This window comes from Leucoraja erinacea, chromosome 30 (genome assembly GCF_028641065.1).
Source record: "Leucoraja erinacea ecotype New England chromosome 30, Leri_hhj_1, whole genome shotgun sequence".
Lineage (NCBI taxonomy): Eukaryota > Metazoa > Chordata > Chondrichthyes > Rajiformes > Rajidae > Leucoraja > Leucoraja erinaceus.
The window spans coordinates 6,140,506-6,159,461 of record NC_073406.1 but is presented as its reverse complement, the minus strand read 5'-3'; the positions used below and the strand labels follow the sequence as shown (position 1 = coordinate 6,159,461).

At 41.1% G+C, this 18,956-nt stretch overlaps 1 protein-coding gene across 3 annotated transcripts in view; it reads right to left on the bottom strand.

Moving 5' to 3' along the window:
• The window catches only part of LOC129711570 (segment polarity protein dishevelled homolog DVL-1-like), an 88,404-nt gene that overhangs the window by 37,486 nt on the left and 31,962 nt on the right, over positions 1 to 18,956 (bottom strand). For all 3 annotated transcript variants that reach the window (XM_055659277.1, XM_055659278.1, XM_055659279.1), the window contains exon 4: positions 14,628 to 14,752. In XM_055659277.1, coding sequence (XP_055515252.1) covers positions 14,628 to 14,752 — 125 coding nt within the window. The remainder of the gene's footprint in view (positions 1 to 14,627; positions 14,753 to 18,956) is intronic.

Below are 18,956 nucleotides of genomic sequence, written 5' to 3'. Positions count from 1 at the left end.
CAAGGGACAGCAGGTGCTGTAGTCTGGAGAAAAAACAAACTGTTGGGAAAAACTCAGTGGGTCAGACAGCTTTCATGAATGCAGAGGGATGGTTGACAATTTGGGTTAAGATCTTGCATCAGGACTAAGATCAGCCGAGCTGTCAGTCCTGATTCAGGATTTCTGAAATGTTGACCATCCTCTACCTCCATAGATTCTGCCTGACCCACATTACCTAGCCATTCATTTTGGAGAGCCTACATGTAAACACCTGTCAAATACGAGATCAGGTTAAGGATATGTTGATAAAGACAATTGATGCACCACGGTGAGGGCTCTTGTACCAAAACAGCAGGAACGGTGAGCAGAGAATGAGGGATCCGGTCAGGGGGAGCAAAAGATCCCATCAGGAAAGAGACAGAGGGGAGGCCAGAATAAAGGCAATGAAATGGAAATGGGGAGAGAAGCAGTCGAGGGCTGACTGAAATACAGAGCTTAGATCAGGCACCTGACTGAGGCATTTGTGTGAAAACCAGGTGCATCCACCTCCCTGGACACTGGTTCTGATTTGCAGTAGGTTTGAGTTCATTCCCATGACACTGGAACTGAGGAGTAACCCAGGTCAAAAATGAGTGTGCAGTTACACCCAGATGAGGATCTAATATTGAGTTGAACTGCCCTTCAACTGATTCTGTTTCTAGGAGAAGAGTAGGAGTGGTCAAACCGAGATTCATCATTGGTCTCTCTTTCCTTCTTGCTGTTCCCTCCACTCACCCTGTAGTTTACCATTCAAAAAAATATTCTTTGACTATTAGCTTCATTACCTGTGCAACTAACCTCTGATTACAGTTGTCACTAGTGAGGAAAAGGATGTTAGGTTTGCTCACGAGGCAGAAATTGGAGAAACAGAGAATGATTTGAATATGATGAGAACTTTACATTGCACCAATGGAGACTGTAAAGGTCATGTAGATTGTATTTTGCCATCCAAGAATATTGGTAATCAAGGACCCACACCATCCTGGCCACACACTCATCTCTCCGCTGCCATCAGGTAGAAGATACAGGAGCCTGAAATCTGGTACATGCAGGTTCATGAACAGCTTCTTCCCCACAGCCATTAGGCTATTAAACTCGCCATCAAACAAACTCTGAACTATAACAGCCATATATATATATATATATATATATATATATATATATATCTCTTCCAACCTCATCTATTGCGTCCGCTGCTCTAGATGTCAGCAGATCTATATCGGTGAGACCAAGCGGAGGTTGGGCGATCGTTTCGCCGAACACCTCCGCTCGGTCCGCAATAACCAAGCTGACCTCCCGGTGGCTCAGCACTTCAACTCCCCCTCCCACTCCGCCTCCGACCTCTCTGTCCTGGGTCTCCTCCATGGCCACAGCGAGCAGCACCGGAAATTGGAGGAACAGCACCTCATATTCCGTTTGGGGAGTCTGCACCCCCGGGGCATGAACATCGAATTCTCCCAATTTTGTTAGTCCTTGCTGTCTCCTCCCCTTCCTCAGCTCCCCTGCTGTCTCCTCCCACCCTCCAGCCTTCTGGCTACTCCTCCTTTTCCCTTTCTTGTCCCCACCTACCCCCACCCCCGATCAGTCTGAAGAAGGGTTTCGGCCCGAAACGTTGCCTATTTCCTTCGCTCCATAGATGCTGCTGCACCCGCTGAGTTTCTCCAGCTTTTCTGTGTAACCTTCGATTCTCCAGCATCTGCAGTTCCCTCTTAAACACTATATATATATAGTCTTTGCTATATAGACACACTGAACTGTTCTGTATTTATGCTTACTATATTATGTTGTGCTGCAGCAAGCAAGAATTTCATTGTCCTATCTTGAACACATGACAACAAACTCTCTTGACTTGACTTGGTATTCTACTATTGTTTAACACTGCTGTTTAAACTACAATTAGTTTCATTCACAGGATTGATTGCAATTCATTTTTGAAAATCACTCATCGTGAAGGATATTAATTTATCCCAACAGGTCAAAGACTAGCAACAGATATCTTCATGACACCACCATGAAACACATGGATAATTAATTAATGGTCGAAGTGCTAAGAGAACCCTCACCACCGTCTTCATCCTGTCATACTGTATTAATTTGTATACAAGTATAATTTTCTAAAACTAGTTGCAGTTGACAGCTGTATTCGCAGATAAATAGCCTTGTGCAACTTTTCCCTTTTATCTCTGAAATCCTGAAGTTGTACCATATCAACAATAGGCACTAATTATAGAGCAAGAGAAGGAAACACAGCCACTCCTTTTGAGGTGACTCCTGCAGGCTGCACCGCAATCGGTCAACACTTCAAACACCTTGCACGTTGGAGGCAGCTGTTGTAATGAAACAGCCAGAAGCTATAGAGCCGAAAGAAGAAAGGTGCAAGTGGCTGACTTTGATTAGGCACGAGGAGACCTATATCTCAGAAATAGGCCAAATAAGACAATCTTTTGAGTAAAAGAATACCAATAATAAGTGGGACAAGCTCTATTCAGGACATGAAATGAAGTTTGTTGTAGAGACAGTCACAGAAACAAAGCACTATGGTCTGGTGCATCCAACAGAATCTACTACTCTCATGTCATTTGCAAATCTGCCATATTTGCCCATAAATATTAAAAAACTCTTAACGGCAATTCCCCTCATCTTAACCATTTCTAGGCTCCAAAGTTGGGCAAAAGACATCATTAGAAAGCACAGAAGTGCTCTTGTTTTACTGCTTTCACCAACAATGGTCAAGGGCAAAGGGGCAAAAAACACCCCTGTGACTGGCATCAAATATCTTTTGTAATAACCAGGAATCGTGGGTCAACAGGTGAGTTATTATGTTCATCAGTCATTTCTTGCCAAGGGGAACTCAACAAATTCTACTTTTAGCACTAGCTTGAATTCAAAAGAGAGTTAGATAGAGCTCTTAAAGATAGCGGAGTGAAGGGATATGGGGAGAAGGCAGGAACGGGGTACTGATTGTGGATCATGATCACAGTAAATGACGGTGCTGGCCTCCTCCTGCACCTATTGTCTATGTTTAATGAATACATCACAATCTGTGTTCAAAAAAACTTTGCAGAGATCCCATCTTCTGTGGACCCTATTAACTGCTTCTCCATTCAATAGATGATACAGTGGCAAAGCTACTGAACCATTGGCCTCACACTGTAGCAACCTGGGCTCAGTCCTGTAATCTGATGCTATCTGTGAGAAGTTTGAATGTTCTTCCTGTGAGTGCATGAGTTTTTTCCTAATGCTCTTTTTTCCTCCCTACATCCCATAGGTGTGCAGCTTGGTAGGTTAATTGGCCATTGCAAATTGCTCCCAGTGTAGGTGAGTGGTAGAGTCTGGGGGAGTCGGTGGGATACATGGGGAGAGTAGTTTACCGGGTAAATAAGTGGCATGTCAAGCTTTTTGATTTGAAGCACCATATCAAAAGTGGCAGTGCTTTGATCGGATACAGTCTCACTTTATTGAAATTACCTCTTTCTATGTCATAAGGAAACATGGTAAAATAAGACCATGGCTGATCCTTTATACCAGTCACATTCCTGTACTAAAACCATATCCTATGATTCTCCGAATACTGAAAAATCTTTCGAAGTTTATTTTGAGTTTCCGCAGTGACTGAGTCTCCACAATCATTTGTGAAAGGAATTCCAAAGATTCAACATTTTCTCAGTGAAGGAATTTCTTCTCATCTCTATCCTAAACAGCTAAATGCTTAAATAACATGGGAACATCTTGGTTCAACTATTAGCACTACTAAATTACAACAATGTTTGAACGAGGGTCTGCAAAGATATCCAGGTAATCATGCCACCAATGATTGCTAATACACTCCACCATCTCCATCAACCTGACCTCAAAATATCAACATCAATGGAAGAGTTACTGCAGGACAATCTCAAGGATCCCATTACTGCAGAACAATCTCAAGTCTTCTCAAATAGCAACATATCAACATAGCCTGTCAACACCCAGCTTCCAGATACTACATTGTCTAGCTTCAGGACTGCCCTGGTATCTGTATAAATGGCCACTGTGATAATAACAGGAAGGAGAACAAATTGGATGCAAATAATCAGGAGATCAAAGAGTCTATTAACCACAAACATAAAGCTTTCATTAAGTGAAATGAAATAACTTTCCCTGTACCTGAAGGCAGAAATCTATCAGAAAATCTTAGATGTAAAGAACCCAGGTGGTTAAAGACAGGGTAGGGGGTTCAGCAATTCCCTGACAACCATGACATTGAGCACATTCTTCAGCGCTGTAAAGCCATTCATGACCAAATACTCAAGGCCCGAAAAACAAGCTGAACTCGAGGAGAAAGGCAGTGAGTCCCCACTGGAAGGACCACTCCTAAGATCTCAACTGCAGCTATGTCCTAGGGGTGAGCCCATTTGCTTCCCACCTACAGCAGCCTAAGCAGACAATATTTGCCACCATTGCTGGCCATCAGGGTCATGCCCAAATTAAAAAATAACAAGGCCTTGGATGCAGACCGTTTCTCCATGAAATCCTAAAGCTCAACGCTGAAGACCTCCAGATCAAATCCATAGTCTGAGTGCTTAAATCTGGGAAAAGGATTAACCCAGGTCCTTATAAATACTGTAGAAGTGAACATTATAAAGAAACACATCCAACTGTGAATATGACGAGAGGATCTCCCTGCTGTAATGTAAATTATTCCCAAAGTCATCAACTGCGTCCTTCCAATGGCCAAGTAGCTGAGCCCTGAATTAGTGCAAATTTCATCTATTTATCCAGAGACACTGGGTATGTTATCTTTGTTGCAAAACATCTCCTTCATTAGCAACCTCAGAAATAATAAATCCCAGGTGGAAACAAGTCCTTTGCTCTCTTAATTGGTTTGTAGGTTCATTGGCCTCTGTAAATCAGCATAAGATCATAAAACACAGCAGAATTATGCCATTGGGTCCATCGAGTCTGCTCTGCCATTCAATCATGCCTGATCTATTTTTCCCCTCACAACCCCATTCTTCTGCCTTCGCCCTGTAACCTTTGCCTCTCTTATTAAACAAAAACCTATCAATCTCCGCTTTTAAAATACCCAATGACTTGGCCTTCACAGGTCCTTAGAAATACTGTAGCAGTGAGCATCTTTAAGATGTAGCAATGAATTCCACAGATTCACCACCCTCTGGCTAAAGACATTCCTCCTCATCTCCATTCTAAAGGTACATCCTTTTATTCTAAGGCTGTGCCTTCTGGTTCCTAGACGCTTCCATTACTGGAAACATCCTCTCCATATTCACTCTATCTAGGTCTTTTATTACCCATACACAATTGCTCTATTTTCCAGATCTTTCCGTGTGTTTGTACCCCCCCCCCCCCCCCCCAGTGTCTAGGGAGTGGATGCAAAAGTGGGATAACATAGAACTAGTGTGAACGCGTGAACGATGATTGGTGTGGACTCGGTGGGCTGAAGGGGCTGTTTCCATGCTGCATCTTTCAATTCAATTAAAAACAATCTCAAGGGACTCTTGACAGGATGGAGGCCATGGATGGGACAGGAGGTAATGTGTATGCAATGCACAGTGCTGTTTTGGGAGTGGGTTAGTAGTGATGCCACAATTACATCAGGAATTAAATATTCCCACTGGTAGGCAGAAATTAATCTTGTTGAGCCTTTGCGGGTTATAAATGTATTCTTTCCTTCTTCCCAAAATGTTTTAATAACTACCGTCAAGCCTCTAGTAATATGAGATCTGCAAGAACAGGCGTGATACGGACTCTCAAACCTTCCTGCGCCACTTAATTAAGCGGTACTTTCTTGCTAATAGCATTTCATTGCCCTTTATAAAGGTGTGATCAGTCGATAATGAAGCGCTGTCCTTCTGTACTCTTTGGGATTCTTTTAATTAAACACTTGCAGGGAAAGTGACTAACTTATCTTTTTTATAAACAAGCTACAAAATTAAGATGCGCTAGTATTTCCAGTTTGTGGCCACTACAAATTCAGCAGTCAGCGATACAGTCAAGAGGTGATCAACAGAATTAACTAAAAACAGTCAGCACCAAGCAGAAATTGAGTGATTCCAGCATCTGCAGTTTTGTGTTTCTGTTCATGCACTTTCTCCTTTGCTTTTCAAGAACAAGAGATGGCAACCAGATATGCAAAAAAAAAGATTTAGGAATAAACAAAATCTGTTTACACTTTTAAAACAGCTACTACAAGATTTCCAGTGGTCAAACCACATGTCAGATCTCCTCATCATACAGAATTTCTAATAATTAAAGCACGATTCCAACAGAAAATGTTCATCACCAAAACAAAATGTTCCCAGTTTTATAAAAGTTTTTCCTGAAAATCCAATCTCAGCAGCAGAATGTTAAACCTCTAACTTTAGTTCCACTGCTTTTCCAGGCTCTTCCTCCTGCTTTTGTTTATTTTCTGAAATGCCGTTTCGAAACTACTTTCTTTCTCCACTGCCCCTGAGCACCCATTACCTTGAAGGCACAGGGGTCGTCCAATAGCCTACTCTTAAACTCCCAGCTAAGCCAACTATCATCCATTTTAAACACTCTTATCAAATTACATCTTAATAAGCTTGTTTTAATAAAACTGCTCTATTTTCCTAATCTTTCCTTGTGTTTGTACTTCCTCATTTTCCCCATACCAAGAAAAATCATCATGTTCTTGTATCCACGAGTCCATTATGCAGAAGCTTGAAACAACTCAAAAGCTGTCTCCAACAATCAGCCAAGACTTTTATAATCTCACTTATTCACTTCGCGAGTTGCTCTTCATATCTTGTGAACAATACTCCAAACCCTTCCATTCTTTTGCATAACCTTGCTTTTCCCAAAGTGCAATTACAGGCATTAAATTCCATTCAACATTTTTTTTGCACAAATTCCACAATCACCATCAGCTTTTGTGTAGGTTTCTTTGTTCCTCAGGTACTATTTATTATAATAATGATGACACTCCCTTGGCACTTCAAGTAGGAATACAGGCTCACAATCCTGTGATTCAGTAGTTATTATCCAAGCTAATCTGTCACCAATGGGTGCATCTGCACAGCAATGGAAACTGAACAAATTGGAACCAGGTAAATTAACATCAAACACTTTCAAAACACTCTGCAATAAATAGTCAGGAAACATCCAGTAAAGGGTTAAAAACCTCATTAATTTTAAGTATTTGCTTGTCGCAACAGCACTAAGAGGGGTGAGAATGGAATTGGTGGAGCGCATTGTGAGAGAAGAATAGCAGCTCTGATTAAATAGTCTCACCTGGCTCCTCTCACATTCCTCAGATCCTCGCCCTGCACTTCACCACAGTATTCATCTGTCAGACTGCTGAAATGAGGGGGCTTGTTGCAGTCAGTCTCTCATCTGATAACACCAAGAACATTCAGTCATCTACAGCGAAAGAATAAAAATAAAAATATGCTTTGTAGAGCTGGAGACACCAGGAACTCACTGCCAATAATCAGAAAACTAGAATAATGCACCATGCTCCTCAATCCTAACTCACCCTCACAATTCAATCTCTGTACCTTCCTCCAGCCTGACAGAAAGTAAAACTTCTATCAATACATGCAACTTCCATCTTGTGCATATCCCACTTTAATAGCTCCATCGCTGGCAATTGTGTTTTCTGTTGTCTTGTTTTTCCTCGCTGCCTAAAAAGACGAACTGTTTAGATAATTCCATATCTGTTTTTTAGAACGTGGCCCTACAAGACACATACAAATTCCTCCACCATTCTTTCACGCAGTTGTTCATCTTTTAGTGGTGATCTTGATGCTTACAAGCATCGGTCTGATATTTTTTCAGTGATGTGTTGTTAAAAATTGTACTTTTTCCTTGATATTCTAGTTAAGCGCATTGGGACATTTATGCTTCATGAAAGGAGCTGTATATATGGAGGCTGCTACAACACTCCTTACTCTTTGTTTCTTTCCAAATTGTCTCAAGGTCATTATTTATCATGTCTCTAAATGCCATTTTCCCTCTAGTACACATCTTATTTTCCTTGACGATTTAAATTGCCCATTTCCAAATTATTTTCCAATAACCTAGCTCACAATTTGATTCCCCTTTGGTGTTAAAGTTCCATCAACTCTTTCTTCCACTTTAGTGTATTTAATTATTTGTAATCCTGGGAATTGGACATTTACCCTACATCCATTGTCACACATTCATTGGCCAGTGGATATTGTTGAAAACACAACAAGAACCTTAACCTGGTGCACTGCTAACTGACATCTGAAAACTAGTAACACCTAACCCGACCCAACTACAGTAACATAACTGGAATGTTCAATTCTTTCAATTAAATAGGGAAGAGCTCAGATGATATTTACAATCTTTCCTGATGTTGTTTGGAACACACTTGAAAAGTAACATCTCAAAAGAAAAATCACTACACTTGTGACTGCAGGTGGACGGCATGGCAACTGCTTACAGCAAAACATGTGCACACGCACACACGCAGTGTGGGTGTGCCCTCACACTCCAACCCACATGCTCATGTCCACATGCTGGAGAAAAATAATCCAAATATATTCAGGAGGCACGCCTCCAATAGTCACAAGAACCACAAACAAGCGCACACACGGACCCTTAACATAAACAAGCAACAATGCTTTTCCTCCCCCTAGTTGTATCACTTGTAAGTCAATATGAATACATTTGCTCATTGTGCTTTCTTCAAGTTCACGTGAGGTTTCTGCCAGGTTCAGCTCAATTGGCAGGACTAGAGTTCCACTCTGTTCAATAACAAAGTTTTGTTCTATGCAAATGAACCCACCAGCCAATACCACCTTTAATGTAATATTTCTGTTCGTACTACTACTTCAGATTGCACTGTAATCTTTGTCCAGTTCTGCACTCATCATTGTATTTATTGTTATGCCTATAATTACCATGTATACTCTTTCCTCTATCAGCTGTAACCAAAGGAGGAATTGCATTACACCCTGGTGTATATGACAGTAAATTAATCTGAATTTGAAAATTCTAGAGCTTTTCAACTCCATTCTAATAATCTTAATGTGCTGAAACTTCAAGCAGAGTTAATCTGCACCAGAGCAATGATTACAATTTTAACACTTCACTCTTGAGATAATTTCCTCACGTGATAAATCAATGTGGCAACTTTTTTTTTAACCTTTGGAATGTCACCAATTAATTTATCATTAAAAAAGGCCCAAAATACAGAGCAACACCAGGATTAAATAAGTGTTGGATACAAAAATCAACCTGCAGCTGATGTATTTTCAACCAGCAATATGAGGTTGAAAATCCCTTGGAATATTGGCAGAAGCAAAAATAAAAAGTGGGGAGAAGTTTTGCATGTTTTAAGATCGTGACACAGAATGTGGTAAGAATGAGACTGTGTGGTGAAGCAACATTTTCAAGAATGAAATGAGAAGTGTAAGACCAGGATTAGGAAATTAAGGGGAAACTAGAGTAAATTCTGACCATAATTTGACCACTTTACAACTACATAAAATATACAAGGAAAATAATTTACGAAAAGCTAATCAGTGTGAGATCACTCAGTATCTACACATTCAACAGGTGAGGAACAAGAATATTATCAGCTCTGCAATTATGGTCAATCTCAGCCAACAACCGTAGGTTAAACCACGGCCTGTGATCGGAAGCTCAACTCTAATCCTGTAATTTGGCACCAAAATTGACTGCATTCATAATTGATACAGGACTCTCAGCTTAATGTTTATTTTCAAGTTATAATCTTAACTATTTTTGCAAAAGGGTCCCGGTCTACTTGATCCTTAGATTGTGTTTGGTGGGGAACTCAGGTTCACTGCACTATGTGTTATGCCTCTGTTCCAGAACATTGACAAGAACTCCGGCCTCTCCGGATGATGAGAGTACGTGTGAGCTATTCATTACAATTTGCCAACTGCAGTGCTGTAGCATCATCGATTTTCCTCATTAATGATACATAATCTTAAGCAAAAACACTTGCAGGTATCTCCGATGGCATGTTATGTGGTGGCAAGTAGGCGTGAGAGTTAAAATACAACAACACCTATAATCCATGTACTATTGGGCTGATAGGCAGTGAAAGGCATGTAGTTGGGAAGTTGTTGCATGAGGGAGAGTAAAACGTGCAGGTTTCTAGCAGGTGAAGTGCAGAGCGTGCACAGCAGCTGGAGGCGAGCACAGCGCTTGCACAGCATCTACACTACTCCAAATGTCGTTTCAGCAGACTCAACCAACTTTAAAATAATTTTTCCTTATTCTAGGTTATCCTCTCACACATTGACATAAGCCTGGTGTGTCAAAGGCCTTCCTGCTATATTACAAGGCTTTATGATTTCAGTTGATTGAAACTTGGAATTTAACTACATTGAAGTTCCACAAGATCAAACCTTAAAATCCAGGTTGATAACCTCTGTGTAGTACAAAGGGAATGCTTAAGTGTAGAAGCTACTACATTCCAGTGAGGATATTAAGCCAGGGCTCCATATGTCCCAACACTTCCTGTTTGAACCACAGGTGCTCTGGGATAACCCAAGACACTGTTTCACAACAGAGAAGGGAGATTCATTCCTCAAAAATAAAACTTCAGACTCAATCGTATTCTTCCCTTTTCCCATTATCATAGCAACTCCATGTGATTTATTCTCTCTCGTGTGATACACGTCCTTTGATCTCTCGTCCAAACCACACATTGATCTTTTGTGATCCAACTAGTTTCATGTTGTGTACCACATCATGCGATTCTCACTTTGTCGGGTAAAAATCCAGTTTCCTGAGATGACTAAATGCTATGAAGACGGAGTCTATTATTATGCACGTTGTTTTTGATGTAGGAGGCATCTCCCATGGTTAATGGAGGTACTCACAATCAGTTCAAAGTGATACTCACAATCAATACGAACAAGTTAAAAAATCTAGGTTTTAGTTTAGCACTGTGGGAATGCTCCAAAGTTATGCTACCATTAAATTCGAGTATCATTGTAATTTCTGGCTGAAGGATTTAAGATTCATATTGGTTACCAAACCTGTCCAGATTATATCCTGCATTTTAGTCATCTCAAAGCTCACTTTTTAAGAATTACATTCACACCTGGTAGAATGCTAAGCAGACAATGTCAAAGGTAATTTACCAAACTGGATAGCCTGCCAGTAAAGTGCATTTTGACAGAAAAAACAAGGAAAGGAAATAAATAGGATGCTGAAGGATTGAGGAAGAATTAAGAAATTAGTTCAAACTATAAGGGATAGGTAATGTAAATGGGCTGTAATATACAGAGTAAAAGAGTACACAAATAAAAATTTAGACCAATATTTTAGAAAATTGCAGATGCTGAAAAAAAATAAACCACTGAAGGAACCGAGTTGGCCAGGCAGCATCTAGGAGGGATATTGACAAATAACAATTTGGGTTGGGACTTCATTCTTGACCCAAAACATCTGTCCATTTCCCTTCACAGATGCACCCTGAGCTGTTGAGGTTGTCCAGCACTCTGCTTTTTATCACTTGAAATCAGTTAGAGACTGTATTTTGAGGTGCCCGCAATCTCATAAAATGTGTACAAAGTAAGCTGTTGGTACAGCTGATCATCCTCTCTCCCCTTTAAGTCAAAAGATTGAGTACCCATACCCCACTATATGGATTCAAACCCAAAATCCTGGATGACATTCCCAGTGCAGTACTAAGGAAGTGCTAATGGGTCAGATGGGACATTAAACCAAGCCGCTATGAATTATCTCAGGTAGCAGAAATCTCACGTAACAATATCTGAGAATATGCAGGGAACTAATTTTATCCAAATGTTTTATCCAAGCATCATGACCAATATTCATTTTTCAACTATAATCAGCAAATGATTGCCTGACATTTGTATTACACTTTGTGAAAGCAACCCTTCTCGCCTATTATGATACAGGAGGCCACTCAGCTAAAGATACTTCCAGAGGTGCATTTGCATCAGCCCCTTTCCCTCAATTATTTCCCTTTAACTGTATTGCATCCTATTCCTTACATGGCTGTCAACTCTAGTTATTTTGCCTTTTAACTAGACCAAGACTAAGTTAAAGCAACCATTCATGCTACTGACATATTTTGGGGATATGGGAGAAAAACAGAGCCTACTGGGGAAACCCCAGGAGCTTCTTCAATGAAACTGGAAACTGATGTCCATCACTGCGATACTGACTGCGGTTCCAAAGTGCTTACTAGGCTATAAAGGACCCTAGGACACACTGAGATAGGGAAAGATTCCAAAATAATTTATTTTATTTTATCCTTAATCTAAATCGGGCAGGTCATCAAATGAAAACTCAGACAATGGGTAGGCAGATAATAGCAACAGTTGTGTTTTGTAGAGCTAGAAATTTATGAGCGCATTGACATTTTTTGGCTGATCCTTGATCATTGCATTAGCTGACAGGTAACCTCTAGCTCCTGGGTGATGCCTGGAAGATTCCATTCAGAGGAATGTTGCAGGTCACTAGCTGAACCCAGCCACAGATATTTAATTCCTTTTAGCAGCTTATATTACCAATAGCTATCCCTTTAGGGGATAGGGTATGTGCAGATGGCTTGGTGGTTTTATAAGTTCATAAGTTCATGAGTCATAGGAGTAAATTAGGCCGTTCGGCCTATCGTGACATCTCCTCTGTTCCATCATGGCTGATTTATGTTTCCATCTCAACCCCATTCCCCCGCCTTCTCCCCATAACCTTTTGTGTGTTTGATTTCTGCTACATCTCCTAAAAGGTATTTGGCACCCTGTGCATTGGGAAAATGCATCATCAAAAAAACGACTTCTTGTCTTAGCTTGTATTTGATATAGTCTTTCCTGATACTTCGATATGCACTAGTAATAGTAAAACCGGGGGTCAGGGGTGATCACACACCACAGGAAAGTATTTTGCTATTTCATCCAAAGGGGCTCTGATACTAAGGGGCTCATTAGATTGAGCATCTTACCCGTTTCCATTCAGAAGACATTCTCTCAGAAGACAATATCTAAATCCAAGTTTTATTAGTTATTTATGTTATGACATCGGTTGGAAGCTGCATACCAAATCTCGTTGCGCTTATGTGTAATGACAATAAGAAATATTATTATTATTATTATATCTTCTAACCAACCAGGTCAAAATGATGATAAAGATCAGTACAAAGATACTATTTTTCGGGCCAAATGTACAGCACATCATGGTACACAGGCATGAAAATAGCTATGAAAAAGATTAAGGGTCATTTAGTGTCAAAAGATATCACATATTGTTAACACAAAAAAACTGCAGATGATAATTTACAAAAAAAGGGCACTAAGTGCTGGAGTCACTAAGCAGGACAGGAAGCATCTCTGGACAACATGGATAAGCGGCATTTTGGGTTGAGTCTGAAGAAGTCTCCAGACCCAAAACGGCACCTATCCATGATCTTCAGAGCAGCTGGCTGACCCGCTAAGTTACTCCAGCGTCTTTCTATTGTGATGTTGAATTAGGTTTAGCTAATCAGATAACTCAATGTGCATTCAAACAATCACAATTGTTGATCTTTGGTTGTGATGCTTTGGAGGTGCAGAACTGTGTGGATGTAATAGACACAAGACTTTAAATTATACATCTTGATATTATAGACTAGCCAGCAATGGCACCAACCTCCTAGGTTGGGATTTCTGTGATTATATGGCAAAATATGTTTAATAACAGTCTTCAGGGGGTTAATAGAACATGTAAGTCATGTACATTTTCCATCAGATACACTTGCAATCAGGGTGAAGTACAGCGCACTAAATAAACATCTCGAGCAGTAATAACACAGTAAAAAGGTTGCTGTTGTTGTTCTCAGCTCCCAACTCACTCTCTCTGCTCACTGATTAGCACTCTCCGGATTCTTCAAAAGTGCCACAATTAATGTCGTAACTAGAACTGGAGCATAAACAAATTAATTTATTCATGGCTCCTCAACCTTACGGCTGATGATGTGGCAATCCAGGTTCTCAAACAGCAGTGAGTGGAAGTGACAGGTTGGCTATGCCTGCAGCTCTTTCTGCATTTATCACAACTTCAGGAAGGTGATAGAATTTCCTGCTGTTTCAATGATGCAATAATTCTTGACTCTTACTCTGGCTCAATAAACTGAGAATATTAATAAGGTAGACAATGCAATAAGGGCTCCTGCTCCTTTTCTTATGTGCAGTTTGTGTGTGAAACTCCATCCAAACTCCCAACATCATCTTTTCATAACATTAAAAGTCTGACTGGGCTGCAGTTGTCTGATCAAAAAGAGGAATATAATTTTCCAGAAAATTTTTCTAAAAGTCTAATCAAGTGTCTGAAAAAAATGCCATAAACTGCAATCTCACCAATCGAAAGAAACCAGCTTCCAATTCTGCAGGTCTAAACACATACACATGTCACAAAACAACATCACCCTCCATCATTGAGCAATGTCTTTTCACCGCATGAACTGCACCATTTTCACATCTCAAGCCTAAGCTGAATATTATCAAGCTGCACTGTCAGCATAGCAACAAAACTCCTTAGCATGGACAACAATCTTCCTAAATCCCAGAACCTGCAGATCGTTACCAGCGACACTTTCTGTGGCTCCACAGAGCCTTGCTGAACTGCTAGGCTGAACTCACCATCATCGTGCATCTCTCGCTCTCTGTTCCTTCGTCGATGTCGTTCCCGCTCCCGTCTGATGCTCAGGATTGATTCTGTTCCAGTATCATTGTCCAAACCATCCCGGCTGCCGGCAGTGTTAGCACTGCAACAAAACAAAAAGCACCAAAGATCAACAGCAAACACAAGGAATGCACATGAGAACTGGTGTACCAAAGAGCAGAGAAACACAAGGAACGCATTACACAAGTCATAAGTAGAAGATTATGTTCAGTTTATAATAAATAACAAATAATTGATAGTATATTACAGGCTAAGAACCAAACCAAGGACTTCCATCATGACATTCTCATCTAAGTAAATTAGTTCCTCAGTGAGATTGCAGCTTCCTTTCAAATAGAAGATGCATTTCTTGGTCATACTTGCCAACAATTCAGAGATAAGGTATGGACACTTTGGTGAGATAGTCAGGGCAGGTTGGCACTGTTAACAAGCAGCATACACTAAGCAATTGCCCACAGGAGGGGATAAAGAATGAAGCAGAGGGGAATGTTATGAAGGGGAGGGCGCAGTGAGTGAGATTGACTAATGTTGAACTCCAATCGGACTAATTATTTTGCAAGAGATGAAAGACATATAATGTTTTGCAATCAAGGGATGTTCCAATGACATTCAATGAAGAATTTCACTGCCAGGGCAGCACAGTGGCAGTGAAACTGCTGCCCTGGCAGTGCTGGAGACTTGGGTTCGTTCTTGACATCTGTGTGGAGTTTGCACGTTTCCCCCTGTGACCAAGTGGGTTTCCCCTGCGTTTCTTCTACATTCCAAAGATGCGTGGGTTTGTAAGTCAATTGGCCTCTTTAATTTTGCCCATAATGCATAGGGAGTGGATGAGAAAGTGGGACAACACAGAACTAGTGTGAACAGGTTATTGGTGTGTACTTAGTGGGCAGATGGGCCTATTTCTATGCTGTGTCTCGAAACGAAACAATGTGGAGGTTTGTATGTCAAGGCAGAGGTTTGTGGTTGTAAAGATAATTCAATATGCCTGATAGATTTCAATCACAAAATGTCTGCCGAGAGGCTTCCAATTAAACTTGGAGTAGCAGAGGACACCATGGCTCATTCAACTCAAATTTTCCTCTCATCCCCACCATTTTCACTGCCTCTTTAAATTTCCAAAAATCCAATGAACAAGACTGAACAATTGGGAATATGGATCTAATTCAAACGTCTCTCATTAAATATTGTTCAGTGTTGCCGTTAGAATTTTGTGCGACCCAGCTCAGCATTAAATTTCTCTAAAGCTGAAGATGCATCTTAAAATTATTTTCATTTATTTAAAATTCTACAGCAGGTTTCCCACAGCTAATAGAGTTCTGCACAACTGAACAATGTCTGCTTTGATACATTTATATTCATTACACAATAAGTATGTAACTATGACAACACTGGCTTCTACCCTCCACATGATCTTGGCCATGGAGTGAACTCCTAAACATGTATCCACTCAAATCAGCGTAGTTGAATCATGTGAGGAAATATAGAACAAACAAGATGCAGACAGAAATGCTCATGTCGTGCCTGTAAATCTCCTCAAATCCATTTAAAGTATCTGAGGCTAATACCATTTGTTGTCAGCAAGCAATATGCAATCAATAGCAGCTCTACAATCACCCATAGTTCAATGAACATGAACACCACCCAGAAATATATTAAACAGCATACATTTTTAGAACAGTAGTTAAAATACAGTGCCCTCCATAATGTTTGGGACAAAGACCCATCATTTATTTATTTGCCTCTGTACTCCACAATTTGACATTTATAATAGAAAAAAAATCACATGTGGTTAAAATGCACATTGTCAGATTTTAATAAAGGCCATTTTTATACATTTTGGTTTCGCCATGTGGAAATTACAGCTGTGTTTATACATAATCCCCCCATTTCAGGGCACCATAATGTTTGGGACACATGGCTTCATGGGTGTTTATTCCTCAATTTGGTGATATTAATTGCCCCTGAAAAGCATCTCCATTCGTAAGGATCAAAGGTTCCCACAAACATCAAACCCTTAAGAAATGGGCTAACACAATTTATTCTAGATTTTAAGGTTCCCAGAGTACACAGATTAGGTCTCAGCTGCCACACTTAAATTGTTGCAAAGCTTAACTTGACAATTCATATACCAATCATTAATTCTCATGTTCCATTGCTTCCAGTGTGCACATTAAAGTTACCTTGACTCAACGCTCCATGTTTAAGAAAGGAGTGATACAAAAAAAAGGAAATTTATAGGACAGTTAATTTGACTTCTGTTGTTAGTAAAATTTTAGTCCATTGTTAAGGATGAGGTCTTGTTAAAGGAAGATCTTGCCTGAGAAATGTGCTGGAGTTTTTTGAGGAAGTAAATAGCAGGATAGACAAAGGAGAGACAGTGAATGTTGTCCCTCCTCTCGTCCAGCTTTCTCTCTCCTCACCCCCCTGTAATGTGCCTATCCAATAGCCTCTGAAATGACACTATATCTGTCTTCCTTTCACAATGTCTAGAAATACACATTTCTCACTTGTATTGCTTTTGCAAGAGCATAATCCTGCACAATTTGAATGAAACGTATTTGAACATAGGCATGACCCTAATGAAGAAACACTGGAAGAAGCAGAAACAAGAAACTGCAACAAACCTTGCAGAACTTGGGTCAGGGATTCAATGTCTCTGCATCGCCCTCCTGTGGCCTCACCTGGAATCTTCTTCACCATTTCAGACTTGCAGCCTGACCAGCAGCACAGGTCATAGACAGAAAGCCAGCAAAATCTGACAGACAATTCAGCGTCAGACTGGGACATGGCCAAGGCTAAGACAGTGGATCAAGTAGCAAGACATAGAGACACAGTGTTGCTTTATCCATCTGCAGCATTATCACTGATTCCAGATCAATAGAAGACTGCAGCAATAGAAAAAAAAATTCTCTTTCATGCTGCAGCAATGCTTAATTATATGAATTAAATTGATGTGACAAGCAGAGAAGAACCTGCATGTGAGAGCAGGAAGTACATATATTGAGTTGAAGCCAAGAGTGCGGCCTAGAATTAATGAGAATGCCCCTGAGAATACAGAGCGGTGACCAGTGCAAAAATTGAGCTTAACCACCTCAGGAAGACTAGCAGCAAACATAATATCACGATTCAGAAAGTGACATGTGCAGGGCTGCCAATTCTCACGCATTGAGCGTGAGAGTCACGCATTTCACAAAATGTTCACGCTCATCACAAATTTCTCACGCTCAAAAATCTGCGGGTGCTGGAAGTTAAAAATGAAGCAAAAATTGTTTTAGAGGCGAGTAAAAACCACGAGGGGAATATACAAGGTGAATGCATAGTCTTTTTCCCAGGATATGTGATTCAACTAGAGGGCAATAGTTTAAAGCAGGGCTATCAAACTACTGGCCCGCAGGGATGATTTGGGGGGAAAAAAAGTTGTTTAGTTTCTCCCGTGCAGATGGTGTGATAGGTGAGACCCAGCATCACCCCCCCACCCCCCCCCCACCCCCCCCGCCCGACGCACCGCTCACACACCTCCCATCCTCACCTCCGGCGGCTGTGTCCGTGGCCACTCTGTCCACACTCCATGAAGTTTAAACCCCGGCCCGGAGCCAGGAGCGGACCGGGTGAGTTGGGACGTCGGTGCCACCTCTGGAGCCGCGGGGATGAATCTCGGGCTAAGGCTCCGCTCCGATGTCTGACCCCCGGGTCACTGACCCTCACCTCCCCTGGACCCCAACTAGACACAGAGCACTTGGGCCGGCAGCCCGCATTCCCGGGAAAAGGGGGGGGGGGGGTGGGGGGGGGGGGGGAAACGCTCCCCGGGCATCGCCAAGTCACCGCTTCACTGACACACACTCACCCACACACTGGCACGCACACAAGGTATAAAGGGATATGGGCAAAATGCGGATAAATGGGACTAGTTTAGATGGGGCATCTTGATCTGCATGAACAAGTTGGGATGAAGGGTCTGTTCCTATGCTGCAAGGGTTTGACACATTGTAGAAAGGGTGCAATTGCTCTGGAGAGGATCCAGGGGCGATTTATGAAGATGTTGGCAGGGCTGGAATTTTTTTTTCACTTTGAAGAAAGATTTGATAACTGGGATTGTATTCTCTGCAGCAACAGAGGTGAAGAAAAAAACCTAGTTGAGGTGAATAATATTATGAGAATAGGACCTGTTTTGCTTAACAAAGAGTGTAGGAAGGAATTGCAGATACTGGTTTAAAATGAACATCCCCATTCCCTAAAGAATGAGGACCTCTCTGGTGTATTTCTATGTTGCATGAATCCATGACTCT